This window comes from Cherax quadricarinatus, chromosome 39 (assembly GCF_038502225.1).
Source record: "Cherax quadricarinatus isolate ZL_2023a chromosome 39, ASM3850222v1, whole genome shotgun sequence".
In the NCBI taxonomy this organism is placed as follows: domain Eukaryota; kingdom Metazoa; phylum Arthropoda; class Malacostraca; order Decapoda; family Parastacidae; genus Cherax; species Cherax quadricarinatus.
The window spans coordinates 12,705,067-12,720,881 of record NC_091330.1 but is presented as its reverse complement, the minus strand read 5'-3'; the positions used below and the strand labels follow the sequence as shown (position 1 = coordinate 12,720,881).

The window sequence follows — 15,815 nt, the reverse complement described above, 5'->3', positions numbered from 1 at the left end:
AAACGAAAGTTTCTCTTTTTAAATTTAGTAATTTATACAGGAGAAGGGGTTACTAGGCCCTTGCTCCCGGCATTTTAGTCACCTCTTACAACACGCATGGATTACGGAGGAAGAATTCTGTTCCACTTCCCCATGGAGATAAGAGGAAATAAACAAGAACAAGAACTAGAAAGAAAATAGAAGAAAACCCAGAGGGGTGTGTATATATATGCTTGTACATGTATGTGTAGTGTGACCTACGTGTAAGTAGAAGTAGCAAGATGTACCTGAAATCTTGCATGTTTATGAGGCAGAAAAAAAACACCAGCAATCCTACCATCATGTAAAACAATTACAGGTTTCCGTTTTACACTCACTTGGCAGGACAGTAGTACCTCCCTGGGCGGTTACTGTCTACCAGCCTACTACCTACATGTAGCAAACTAGCTATATATATATATATATATATATATATATATATATATATATATATATATATATATATATATATATATATATATATTCCCACCCTGCCTTGGTGGGACTCGGCCAGTGTGATAATAATATATATATATATATATATATATATATATATATATATATATATATATACACATACATACATACATACATATACATATACATATACACATACATATACAATGGACCCCCGGTTAACGATATTTTTTCACTCCAGAAGTATGTTCAGGTGCCAGTACTGACCGAATTTGTTCCCATAAGAAATATTGTGAAGTAGATTAGTCCATTTCAGACCCCCAAACATACACGTACAAACGCACTTACATAAATACACTTACATAATTGGTCACATTCGGAGGTAATCGTTATACGGGGGTCCACTGTATATATATATTTATATTTATATATATATATATATTTATATTTATATATATATATATATATAATATATATATACATATATTATACATATATGCATATATATATATATATATATATTTTTTTTTTTAACAAGTTGGTCGTCTCCCACCGAGGCAGGGTGACCCAAAAAAGAAAGAAAATCCCCCAAAAGAAAATACTTTCATCATCATTCAACACTTTCACCACACTCACACATTATCACTGCTTTTGCAGAGGTGCTCAGAATACAACAGTTTAGAAGGATATACGTATAAAGATACACAACATATCCCTCCAAACTGCCAATATCCCAAACCCCTCCTTTAAAGTGCAGGCATTGTACTTCCCATTTCCAGGACTCAAGTCCGACTATAAGAAAATAACCGGTTTCCCTGAATCCCTTCACTAAATATTACCCTGCTCACACTCCAACAGATCGTCAGGTCCCAAGTATCATTCGTCTCCATTCACTCCTATCTAACACGCTCATGCACGCTTGCTGGAAGTCCAAGCCCCTCGCCCACAAAACCTCCTTTACCCCCTCTTTCCAACCCTTTCGAGGACGACCCCTACCCCTCCTTCCTTCCCCTATAGATTTATATGCTTTCCATGTCATTCTACTTTGATCCATTCTCTCTAAATGACCAAACCACCTCAACAACCCCTCTTCTGCCCTCTGACTAATGCTTTTATTAACTCCACACCTTCTCCTAATTTCCACACTCCAAATTTTCTGCATAATATTTACACCACACATTGCCCTTAGACAGGACATCTCCACTGCCTCCAACCGTCTCCTCGCTGCTGCATTTACCACCCAAGCTTCACATCCATATAAGAGTGTTGGTACTACTATACTTTCATACATTCCCTTCTTTGCCTCCATAGATAACGTTTTTTGACTCCACATATACCTCAACGCACCACTCACCTTTTTTCCCTCATCAATTCTATGATTAACCTCATCCTTCATAAATCCATCCGCTGACACGTCAACTCCCAAGTATCTGAAAACATTCACTTCTTCCATACTCCTCCTCCCCAATTTGATATCCAATTTTTCTTTATCTAAATCATTTGATACCCTCATCACCTTACTCTTTTCTATGTTCACTTTCAACTTTCTACCTTTACACACATTCTCAAACTCATCCACTAACCTTTGCAATTTTTCTTTAGAATCTCCCATAAGCACAGTATCATCAGCAAAAAGTAACTGTGTCAATTCCCATTTTGAATTTGATTCCCCATAATTTAATCCCACCCCTCTCCCGAACACCCTAGCATTTACTTCTTTTATAACCCCATCTATAAATATATTAAACAACCATGGTGACATTACACATCCCTGTCTAAGACCTACTTTTACCGGGAAGTATTCTCCCTCTCTTATACACACCCTAACCTGAGCCTCACTATCCTCATAAAAGCTCTTTACAACATTTAGTAACTTACCACCTATTCCATAAACTTGCAACATCTGCCACATTGCTCCTCTATCCACTCTATCATATGCCTTTTCTAAATCCATAAATGCAATAAAAACTTCCCTACCTTTATCTAAATACTGTTCACATATATGCTTCAATGTAAACACTTGATCTACACATCCCCTACCCACTCTGAAGCCTCCTTGCTCATCCGCAATTCTACATTCTGTCTTACCTCTAATTCTTTCAATTATAACTCTACCGTATACTTTTCCTGGTATACTCAGTAAACTTATTCCTCTATAATTTTTACAATCTCTTTTGTCCCCTTTCCCTTTATATAAAGGGACTATACATGCTCTCCACCAATCCCTAGGTACCTTCCCCTCTTTCATACATTTATTAAACAAAAGTAACAACCACTCCAACACTATATCCCCCCCTGCTTTTAACATTTCTGTCATGATCCCATCAGTTCCAGCTGCTTTACCCCCTTTCATTCTACGTAATGCCTCACGTACCTCCACCGCACTTACATTCTGCTCTTCTTCACTCCTAAAAGATGGTATACCTCCCTGGCCAGTGCATGAAATTACCGCCTCCCTTTCTTCCTCAACATTTAAAAGTTCCTCAAAATATTCTCGCCATCTACCTAATACCTCCCTCTCCCTATCTACTAACTCCCCTACTCTGTTTTTAACGGACAAATCCATAGTTTCCCTAGGCTTTCTTAACTTGTTTAACTCACTCCAAAATTTTTTGTTATTTTCATTAAAATTTCTTGACAGTGCCTCTCCCACTCTTTCATCTGCTCTCCTTTTGCACTCTCTCACCACTCTCTTCACCTTTCTTTTACCTCCATATACTCTGCTCTTCTTATAACACTTCTGCTTTGTAAAAACCTCTCGTAAGCTACCTTTTTCTCTTTTATCACACCCTTTACTTCATCATTCCACCAATCACTCTTTCCTCCTGCCCCCGCCCTCCTATAACCACAAACTTCTGCCCCACATTCTAATACTGCATTTTTAAAACTATTCCAACCCTCTTCAACCCCCCCACTACTCATCTTTGCACTAGCCCACCTTTCTGCCAATAATCGCTTATATCTCGCCCGAACTTCCTCCTCCCTTAGTTTATACACTTTCACCTCCCTCTTACTTGTTGTTGCCACCTTCCTCTTTTCCCATCTACCTCTTATTCTAACTGTAGCTACAACTAAATAATGATCTGATATATCAGTTGCCCACACACACACCTACACACCTACACCTACACACCTATAACAGGCCTAGTGTCTAATTGACATGTGCCTAGGACAAAATGGTAACTAACTAACATACATACATACATATATATATACATACATATGTACATACATATATACATACATACATATATACATACATACATATATACATACATCCATCCATGCATCCTGTACATACCTATTGTAAAGTTTGCTAAATTATGCATAATAAATGGAGAATTATCATTTTTTCACTGATGGAAAGCACCTCATGGCTTCTGTTAGGCTTTGAAGACTTGCCAGCTTTTCTACTTTTGTGCTTTGGGCCATTATTATGCAAAATTAAGAGGTAATTTTGGGCCACAGTAAACCGTTGATAACTGAAATAGCAGATACCAAATCAGTGGATACGAGGGTTTTGCTGTAATGCCAGTTGTCATCATAACTAGAGGAATTAAAAAATTTTTTGTTAAATTAACTGTCGTAATTCTGACAAGTCCGTGGATTGATCAACATAGTATTTGGTATTACATTTTTGGGTCAATAATTTACACTGTAATGTTGCATATCAAGAAATGTATCAGCATTCTCATCTTTATTCCAATATTTTAATTGCAAACAGTAAATACTGTATTTTTTATTAAAAGAGCATTGATTCTTTCAATGTCTTCTAAAAGGAAAAGATAATCTTGTATATTTAACTTTAATTCAGTAAAAATGGTAAAATGATTAGTTATAATAATAGCATAAGAAGTGGAAAAACATCATAGGTATTCCAAGTGTTGTGTATCTTTTGTCTTTGGAATGTTTATCTAGATTTGGATATGGTGTGTGTGTGTGTGTGTGTGTGTTTGTGTGTTTGTGTGTGTGTGTGTGTGTGTGTGTGTGTGTGTGTGTGTGTGTGTGTGTGTGTGTGTGTGTGTGTGTGTGTATGTGTGTGTTTATTCGTACAGTGGTACCTTGACTTACGAGTGCCCCAACTTACGAGTTTTCTGAGTTACGAGTCATCGCTCAGAAAATTTTTTGCTTTGAGTTGCGAGCCAAAGTCCGAATTATGAGCAAGCTTCAGATATTCTGCCACTCGCATGAGAGATGAAATATCAAAAACCTCAATAATAGCTAGTGTGTAACATCCTTTCAGTTTTGATACCACTGGTAGTGTCATCCTGCCAGAATGTTCTAACATATGCCCTAAGTAAAGAGAAACAATTCTGGAATGTGTAATATGTACATGTTTGGCAGGCCGGCTTGTTTGGTGGCCGGCTGATTTGCTTTGGCTGTCTCTGTCTCCTGTCTGTCTGTATCTATCTCTGTCTTTATCTCACAGGTACACATAAATACAGTTGTACATAGTGTAAATTACCTAGGATAACCCCAAAAATCCAGACAAGTACTATACAGTACTATGCTTATAGATATAAGGCATAATAAGCATGACTGGTAAGTAATACACATTTTCACTTGTTCAGGAATCAGATGTGACCAACTCTGCATCGTGTGTAACACCTGTTGGTTCATGAGCGGCTCTCTCTGAGACAGAGAGACAAGTAGAGAGACAGGAAGACAGAAACACAGGCAGACAGATAAGCAGAGACAGAAACACAGGCAGATAGATAAGCAGAGACAGAGATAAACAGACAGAAAAATAGACAGATACTAACAGATAGACAGACATATTTATTTGTAACAGTGAAAAATAAATCCAAGGAAGTGCACGATCATCAAATGTCACTCAACGAGTGACACTCAACGAGTGACACTCAACTGGCAGTGGAGTGACAGACAGACAGACATTTTTATGTGTAACAGTGAAAAATAAAGCCAAAGCAGTGCATGATCATCAGATGTCACTCCACAAGCGACACTCCACTGGCAGTGGAATGAGAGAGATAGACAGAAACAAACAGATAGACATGTTTATGTGTAACCGTGAAAAATAAAGCCAAGGCATTGCACGATCATTAAATGTCACTCCATGAGTGTCACTCCACTGGCAGTGGAGTGACACTCATCTTACACCATGCTTCAAAGAGTTTCATATACAGCAGACCCCTAGTTTTTGTAACTAATCCATTTCAGAAGGTTGGCCGAAATCCGAAATGGCCAAAAACCGAAGTACAGCCTCTCCTCACTTAACGACAGAGTTCTGTGCCTAAGACCACGTTGGTAAATGAATTCGTTGCTAAGTGAGGAGCATACTATAATGGTAGTGAGTTTGTGTCAACCGTTTTAATTTTTATTGTTTTAATGTCATATTTGCACCATTTATAATATTTCTGGTATATTTTTAAATGTTTATACAGTAGTGTACTGTATAATGAAATAAACAGAATAGAGGAAATCAGCTTTAATATACAGTGGACCCCCGCATAACGATATTAATCTGTTCCTGAGAGCTCATTGTTATGCGAAATTATCGTTATGCGAATGAATTTTCCCCATAAGAAATAATAGAAATCAAATTAATCTGTGCAAGACACCCCAAAGTATGAAAAAAAAAATTTTACCACATGAAATATTAATTTTAATACACACAAACTGAAAAAGACATGCACAGTTACATGACACTTACCTTTATTGAAGATCTGGTGATGATTGATGGGATGGGAGGAGGAGAGAGTCTTAGTGTTTAGAAGGGGAATCCCCTTCCATTAAGACTTGAGGTGTCAAGTCCTTTTCCGGGGTTACTTCCCTTTTTCTTTTAATGTCACTAGGACCAGCTTCAGAGTCACTGGACTTCTGTCCCACAACATATCTGTCCATAGAGGCCTGTACCTCCCGTTCCTTTATGACTTTCCTAAAGTGGTTCACAACATTGTCAGTGTAATAGTCACCAGCACGGCTTGCAATAGCTGTGTTAGGGTGATTGTCATCAGAAAAGGTTTGCACTTTAAGCCACATTCCACACATTTCCTTAATCTTTGAAGTAGGCAACTTCTTCAATTTCTCTCTCCCCTCCTCCGAAGCAGTTTCCTCAGGTCTGGCCTCATGCTGATGAATATGATCTAGCAGCTCATCAGTGGTTAGTTCTTCATTGTCCTCCTCCACCAACTCTTCCACATCATCCCCACTAACCTCCAACCCCAAGGACTTTCCCAATGCCAAAATGGATTCCTCAACTGGCATAGGATTCCCAGGGTTAGCCTCAAACCCTTCAAAATCCCTTTGGTCTACACATTCTGGCCACAGTTTCTTCCAAGCAGAGTTCAAGGTCCTCTTAGTCACTCCCTCCCAAGCCTTACCTATAAGGTTTACACAATTGAGGATATTAAAGTGCTCTCTTCAAAACTCTCTTAGAGTCAATTGAGTTTCTGAGGTCACTACAAAGCACCTTTCAAACAGAGCTTTTGTGTACAGCCCATGGACCTGCTGGTCCATGGGCTGCAGGAGAGGAGGGGTATTAGGAGGCAAAAACTTCACCTTAATGAAGCTCATGTCTCCATAAAGTCGCTCTGCCACGTCTGTAGGATGACCAGGGGCATTGTCTAACACCAGGAGGCACTTAAGGTCTAATTTCTTTTCAGTTAGGTAATCTTTCACATTGGGGGCAAATGCTTGGTGTAACCAGTCATAGAAAAAGTCCCTAGTGACCCATGCCTTACTGTTTGCCCTCCACAGCACACACAAATTAGCCTTGAGGATATTCTTTTGCCTGAACGCTCTGGGAGTTTCTGAGTGATACACTAATAAAGGCTTCACTTTGCAGTCACCACTAGCATTGGAACACATCAAGAGAGTAAGCCTGTCTTTCATAGGCTTATGTCCTGGGAGTGCCTTTTCCTCCTGAGTAATGTAGGTCCTGCTTGGCATTTTCTTCCAAAACAGGCCTGTTTCATCACAATTAAACACTTGTTCAGGTTTCAGTCCTTCACTGTCTATGTACTCCTTGAATTCCTGCACATATTTTTCAGCTGCTTTGTGGTCCGAACTGGCAGCCTCACCATGCCTTATCACACTATGTATGCCCCTTTCTTTCTTTCAACACACCGGCCGTATCCCACCGAGGCAGGGTGGCCCAAAAGGAAAAACGTAAGTTTCTCCTTTTACATTTAGTAATATATACAGGAGAAGAGGTTACTAGCCCCTTGCTCCCGGCATTTTAGTCGCCTCTTACAACACGCATGGCTTATGGAGGAAGAATTCTGTTCCACTTCCCCATGGAGATAAGAGGAAATAAACAAGAATAAGAACTAGAAAGAAAATAGAAGAAAACCCAGAGGGGTGTGTATATATGTGCTTGTACATGTATGTGTAGTGTGACCTAAGTGTAAGTAGAAGTAGCAAGACGTACCTGAAATCTTGCATGTTCATGAGACAGAAAAAAGGACACCAGCAATCCTACCATCATGTAAAACAATTACAGGCTTTCGTTTTACACTCACTTGGCAGGAATGTATGCCCCTATGCTTCTTAAATCTTTCAAACCAACCTTTGCTGGCCTTAAATTCACTCACATCACTAGTTGCAGGCATTTTTTTAATTAAATCCTCATGCAATTTCCTAGCCTTTTCACTTATGATCACTTGAGAGATGCTATCTCTTGCTATCTGTTTTTCATTTATCCACACCAATAAGAGTCTCTCAACATCTTCCATCACTTGCGATCTCTGTTTCGAAAACACAGTTGAACCTTTGGCAAGAACAGCTTCCTTGATTGCCGTTTTGTTGGACACAATAGTAGCGATGGTTGATTGGGGTTTACTATACAACCTGGCCAGCTCGGAGACACGCACTCCACTTTCATACTTAGCAATGATCTCTTTCTTCATCTCTATAGGAATTCTCACCCTTATTCCTGTAGGGTTGGCACTAGAAGCTTTCTTGGGGCCCATGGTCATTTATTTTGCAGATAAAATCACCAAAAACACTGTAATAATACGAAATGTTCCGATTGTATGCTTGGATGTTACCGCGGAGGCTGGCTGGTAAACAATGCCACCGGCGGAACATGTGAGGCTGGCTCAGGCCTCACATTAGATGCGTCTCGGACGAATAGCGTTGAGCGGGTTTTTTAGCGGTATGCGAGGCAAAATCTTAGCGATAAAATGTATCAGTATGCGGATTTAACATTATGTGATGCCAACGGTATGCAGGGGTCCACTGTACATTATTTAGGTATGAATACTGGTCAGAGAGCCCGTCGTAAGTCTGAGGCATCAGTAAACGGGTACATTGCTGAGGAGAGGCTGTAATATTTCCCATAAGAAATAATGTAAATCCAGTTAATCTGTTTCAGACACCCAATAATATTAACAAAGAATACATTTTATAGAGAATAACTATAGTTTTACATACAGAAAACAATGAGAAATAAATATAAATGACTAATTTTAATGATAAATGAACATTACATACCTTTATTGAAGACTCTTGTTGGTGAGTAGTATTTATTTGTAGTCCCTGGTGGACTACATCCCAGTGTATACCTACTGGCTACATACACTGCAGCCTACAGCCATATTATTACCATTGACATACCATGTTCATTGAGTTTAATCGTTTCTAACAACTACTTTAGATGCCATCATAAACAAAGGGAGAAGTAATGAATAATTCATGCCAAGAATTGTAAACAAAAGCTTATGTATTAAGGGTGGTTATTGGGCCAATACAGATTCATACAGTTTTCTCTAACGCTGGACCAGAGAAAACGTAATGCTTACCCTCCACCGCATATAAACATTGCATGTTTATATGCTGTGTAACATGTTTCTTATGTAATTTTGAAGAAAATATCATAGATGCATTTATGAAAATGTCTATATTAACGTAAAACAAGACATTTAATGTGCCCAAGAATGATTATTATATGTACTATTAGTATTACTGTGGCATTAAGACTAGAGGGACACTGAGTGAATGAGTAACAAAGGAATGTTTATATGCTCTGTAACCTGTTTCTTACATAATTTTGAAGAAAATATCATAGATGGATTAATGAGAATGTCTATATTAACCTAAAATAAGACATTTAATGTGCCCAAGAGTGAGTCACGAACGTATGGGTGGCCCAGGTGCGCGAGTCTGGTACCAATGATTTCCGAGGGGATGTATGAAACCCAGGGGGAAGTTTCGCCAAAAAAAAGTACTCAAAATCCGAATTGTACAATTTCTGCACCAGCCAAAAACCGGGGATCCACTGTATACTCCAGCATTTCTAAAACATTGCTGGGACCTGGCAAAAAAGGCAAAAAATAATTTCTTATTTATAAATACATTTTTCAGGAGCAAGGGTCTAATAACCCCTTCTGTATAAATTACTAAATTTAAAAAGAGAAACTTTCGTTTTTCTTTTTGGGCCACCCAGCCTCGGTGGGATATGGCCGGTTTGTTGAAAGAAGAAATACATTTTTCTTATTTAAAAACCCGTAACAAAAAATTGGGGTGGTTTTATGGGGGCTGGAATGGATTAATGACATTTCAGTTAATTTCAATGAGGAAAATTGATTTGATATACGAGCAAATTGAGTTAAAAACTGGGTCACAGAACAAATAATTAAACTTGTAAGTCAAGGTATCAGTGTGTGTGTGTGCGTGTGTGTGTACGCATACATACATACATATACAGTGGACCCTCGACATTCGATACTAATCCGTTCCTGAGAGCTATCGAATGTCGAAAATATCAAAAGTCGAATTAATTTTCCCCATAAGAAATAATGGAAATCAAATTAATCCGTGCAAGACACCCAAAAGTATGAAAAAAAAAATTTACCACATGAAATTTTAAGTTTAATGCAACAGAATAGTTACAATAACAACAGATTAATAACAATAGAATAATTGACACTTACCTTTAATGAAGATCTTGTGATGATTGATGGGATGGGAGGAGGGGAGTGTGTTGATGGTGTTAGTGTTTAGAAGGGGAATCCCCTTCCATTAGGACTTGAGGTAGCAAGTCCTTTTCCGGGGTTACTTCCCTTCTTCTTTTAATGCCACTAGGACCAGCTTGAGAGTCACTGGACTTCTGTCGCACAACATATCTGTCCATAGAGGCCTGTACCTCTCGTTCCTTTATGACTTTCCTAAAGTGGTTCACAACATTGTCAGTGTAATAGTCACCAGCACGGCTTGCAATAGCTGTGTTAGGGTGATTGTCATCAAAAAAGGTTTGCACTTTAAGCCACATTCCACACATTTCCTTAATCTTTGAAGTAGGCAACTTCTTCAATTTCTCTATCCCCTCCTCTGAAGCAGTTTCCTCAGGTCTGGCCTCTTGCTGTTGAAGATGATCTAGCAGCTCATCAGTGGTTAATTCTTCATTGTCCTCCTTCACCAACTCTTCCACATCCTCCCCACTAACCTCCAACCCCAAGGACCTCCCCAATGCGACAGTGGATTCCTCAACTGGCATAGGATTCTCAGGGTTAGCCTCAAACCCTTCAAAATCCCTTTTGTCTACACATTCTGGCCACAGTTTTTTCCAAGCAGAGTTCAAGGTCCTCTTAGTCACTTCCTCCCAAGCCTTACCTATAAGGTTTATACAATTGAGGATATTAAAGTGACCCTTCCAAAACTCTTTTAGAGTCAGTTGAGTTTCTGTGGTCACTACAAAGCACTTTTGAAACATAGATTTTGTGTACAGTTTCTTGAAGTTGGAAATGACCTGCTGGTCCATGGGCTGCAGGAGAGGAGTGGTATTAGGAGGCAAAAACTTGACTTTAATGAAGCTCATGTCCCCAGAAAGTTGCTCTGCCAAGTCTGTAGGATGACCAGGGGCATTGTCTAATACCAAGAGGCACTTAAGGTCTAATTTCTTTTCAATTAGGTAATTTTTCACATTGGGGGCAAATGCATGGTGTAACCAGTCATAGAAGAAGTCCCTAGTGACCCATGCCTTACTGTTTGTCCTCCACAGCACACACAAATTAGCCTTGAGGATATTCTTTTGCCTGAATGCTCTGGGAGTTTCTGAGTGATACACCAATAAAGGCTTCACTTTGCAATCACCACTAGCATTGGCACACATCAGAAGAGTAAGCCTGTCTTTCATAGGCTTATGTCCTGGGAGTGCCTTTTCCTCCTGAGTAATGTAGGTCCTGCTTGGCAATTTCTTCCAAAACAGGCCTGTTTCGCCAAAATTAAACACTTGTTCAGGTTTCAATCCTTCAGCTTCTATGTACTCCTTGAATTCGTGCACATATTTTTCAGCCACTTTGTGGTCCGAACTGGCAGCCTCACCATGCCTTACCACACTGTGTATGCCACTGCGATTCTTAAATCTTTCAAACCAACCTTTGCTGGCCTTAAATTCACTCGCATCACCACTAGTTGCAGGCAATTTCTTCACCAAATTATCATGCAACTGCCTAGCCTTTTCACAAATGATGGCTTGAGAGATGCTATCTCCTGCTATCTGTTTTTCATTTATCCACACCAATAACAGTCTCTCAACATCTTCTAACACTAGCGATCTCTGTTTCGAAAACAAAGTTGCACCTTTTGCAACAATAGCTTCCTTAATTGCCGTTTTCCTGGTCACTATAGTAGAGATGGTTGATTGGGGTTTACTATACAACCTGGCCAGCTCCGACACACGCACTCCACTTTCGTACTTTGCAATTATCTCTTTCTTCATTTCAATAGTCATTAGTGCCTTTTTTCTCGAAGGCTTGGCACTAGAAGCTTTCTTGGGGCCCATGGTGACTTATTTTGCAGAAACAAGCACCAAACACAGTGATAATATGGATAATATGGAATGTACCAAATGTATCCTTAGATGCGCGCACACTGGCTGGCTTGTAAACACTGGCACACACGGGGCAGTATCTTCCCACTCCATAACCCCACACCTAGCTTTGTTTATCTATGGTTAGTGGTGAGGTTGTCACATATGTAACCACAGGTGTGGTCAAGACAGATGTTTATATAGGTGAAGACATGATCACTGTGACCACAGTGGTGGTGGTGGTGGCGGCGGCCGCAGTGGTAGTGGTGGCGGCGGCGAAAGTGGTGGTGGCGGTGGTGGCCACAGTGGTGGTGGCAGCGGCGGCCACAATGGTGATGGTGGTGGCCATCTGCCCCACTCTATGCTGTTGCCTTCTTCATTTCTCTAGCTTTTTTCATAGTTTCTAATCGCTTCTTGCTAATTGTACATAAAGCGGGGCCCTACTGTATATTATTTAGGTATGCCTACTGGTCATAGAGCCCGTCGTAAGTCTGAGGCATCGGTAAACGAGTACATTGTTAAGTGAGGAGAGGCTGTATTATATATATTTTTATTGAAATTTAAAATTTTAGTTTTATTTCCAGACAATGATGATAATTTGTATATATTGTGATTGTCTTTTAACCCTTAAACTGTCCAAACATAGATCTACGTTCACTCACGTAGTGCTCCGAAAGTAGACCTACGTTTGATTTTACATGCTTTATGTAAAAAAACGTAGATTTACGTTCGGAACGCTACACGAGTTAACGTAGATTTACATTTGTACAGTTTAAGGGTTAAATGTTTAAGAATCACAAGAATGTAAAGAAATTAGTCTTACCTTCATCAAGCACATACAGGTGAGAATGAAAGGAAGAAGCTTGATGATATAGAAAAACACCAGTATGGGAAGAGACAACTGGAGAATGGGAAAACAGAGTCAAGTGATGGGGTAGTATGGAACAGAAAGCCACATGCTACTGAAGTAGCCAGAAGAAAAAATTGTACCATGTAATATGAAAGAGATAGCTCATTGATTCTTTCAGAATCCTAAGAGAAAACTTGCAGAAATTATAGATTCAAAGGTTACATTTTCTGCGATAAAAATGTATAGTAGTTAATGAAAATTGGAAGAGTAAATGCAGTGTTGCAGTTAGTTGTAAAGTTCAGGAAAACAAATTACTGTAACAGATGCAAAAATTAAAAGGTTAAATGACAAATAATATCACTTTTCTTGATTTATGGGAAAGCGTGTTTAGATACAAATTTGATGGTACCATATAGTACTCTTAGTTTTCATTGCCTGTGCTACACACATCTTGCTCCACGTTTATGAATTGGATTTAAAATAGAAAGGTTGATTATATAGGTTAAGATAGATATACACTGGGTGATATGTTCCAGGCAGTTACTATCTAAAGCTTAGAATATGTGGGAATGTGATGCTGAAAGAAATGCAGCTATAGGCAGGTACTCATCTGCTAAAGTAAGAATGTGGAAAGTAAGGCTAAATGAAGTTAGAAATGACGTATTTCTTATGAAAGGAAGATAATGCATGTGGAATGGCTGAGTTATATAAGTATTTATTATTCTTTCTCTTAATATCAAAAGGTTAAAGGATAAAAGTGATAGATGATGCTTGAAGACACTTGTTAACAATTGCTTGCAAGGATTGCAACTCAAATTAATGTAGTGTACATACTGTAAATTTCTTTCTTTCAAGTTTGTGAGTACTATACATCTTATTCTGCTGGAACGTCATGTGATTTGATGTTTACACACAATAGAGGGATTAGCTTTGAGCATTGGGTTGGGGGTTTAGGAATTGCAAATGTAAATCAGGTTCCCTGGACAACAGTCGGTCTAAGAGTTGCATAGGATTACACTTTAATCTTTATTATTTTTTATTGTGCATAATAACTAAATAATTTATAGAAATATTGTGCAAACACAACAGGACTAGAAGAAAATTTAAATTACAAAAGGTATTAACAACAGTCAGAATTTCTTTTTCTTTTTATTGGTGGAAGTTTCATCTTTTACAATCTATGGTTGCTTGACAACTAAACTTAATAGCATATATGATACTAATTATTGATATTGGCATTTCAGGGTGCCTGGGCCCTTGGTACGGAGGTTGTGGCGCGTTATCCTTTTTCTGGTACATCTACAGAAGATTTGCCCTTTGCCAAGATGGAGAGACTAACTATAGTTAGGCCAACCAATGATCCTAACTGGGTTAAAGCAAGAAACAGAGATGGTATGGAGGGCATGATACCAACATCGTACGTGACGGAGTTTAAAAAAGAAGTAAAGCTCAATACCATGGCGTAAGTAAGAGTGCTTTGTTTACCTATGGTTTATTTTTTCGCTCTCAATTTACTTGTGTGCAGTATTAATAATTAAAATGACAGAAGATCACTGTTAACTGTATTTTGTCATTAACTTACAAGAGGAAAGAAAGAAGTATCCACTAGTTAGTGGTACACTAGAGGAATAGTAGCTCCTAATTTTCAAATGTGCTTCAAGCTATTTTTCTGAATATAACTACATCCCCACCATCTTATAAAAAAAAAAGTCCAACCAGATCTCAGATATTTAGTGAAAGGTTATATATACATTAGGGCCCCAACTGACAGTGCTCCATGTTACGATGTTCTACATTTACAGTGTTGGCATTCTGGAACCAATTAATTATGCATGAACAAGTGACTCTTCCAACAGTGGGAGCACTACAGTTATGATTTTCTTAAGGATGAATTATAAATGTTATCTTTCTCAGTCAGTGTTTTACAAGATGCATTCACACTTTGTGTATATTCATTTTATGCATGTAAAGAGAGCTTATCACATTTGTTAGGTAGAGATTGGTTAAAAACTGAATTTAATAATATTCTGTGGTAGCCATCACCACAGCTAATGTTTGCTGGATATGTTGACGAGTGAGGCATGGGGACAGTGGTAGCACCACTCACTCACACATCACTGTCTCATCACAGCCCCTCTTGCATGCTTATCCTCACAACTACAACAGTGAGGAAGTTCAGAGCATATGTGATGAGTATTTTGTTATACTGTATTGTAGCTCTGTTCTGTTTAATTAACATGTTTACAGTAAATAAACAATTTTATTTTATTATTTTTTTTTATTATCACACTGGCCGATTCCCCCCAAGGCAGGGTGGCCCGAAAAAGAAAAACTTTCACCATCATTCACTCCATCACTGTCTTGCCAGAAGGGTGCTTTACACTACAGTTTTTAAACTGCAACATTAACACCCCTCCTTCAGAGTGCAGGCACTGTACTTCCCATCTCCAGGACTCAAGTCCGGCCTGCCGGTTTCCCTGAACCCTTTCATAAATGTTACTTTGCTCACACTCCAACAGCACGTCAAGTATTAAAAACCATTTGTCTCTATTCACCCCTATCAAACACGCTCACGCATGCCTGCTAGAAGTCCAAGCCCCTCGCACACAAAACCTCCTTTACCCCCTCCCTCCAACCTTTCCTAGGCCGACCCCTACCCCGCCTTCCTTCCACTACAGACTGATACACTCTTGAAGTCACTCTGTTTCGCTCCATTCTCTCTACATGTCCGAACCACCTCAACAACCCTTCCTCAGC

General features: G+C 39.0%; 1 protein-coding gene across 14 annotated transcripts in view; it reads left to right on the top strand.

Moving 5' to 3' along the window:
- Positions 1-15,815, top strand: part of Csk (C-terminal Src kinase) — a 457,260-nt gene that overhangs the window by 315,250 nt on the left and 126,195 nt on the right. For all 14 annotated transcript variants that reach the window (XM_070092392.1, XM_070092396.1, XM_070092386.1 and 11 more), the window contains one exon: positions 14,303-14,520. In XM_070092392.1, coding sequence (XP_069948493.1) covers positions 14,303-14,520 — 218 coding nt within the window. The remainder of the gene's footprint in view (positions 1-14,302; positions 14,521-15,815) is intronic.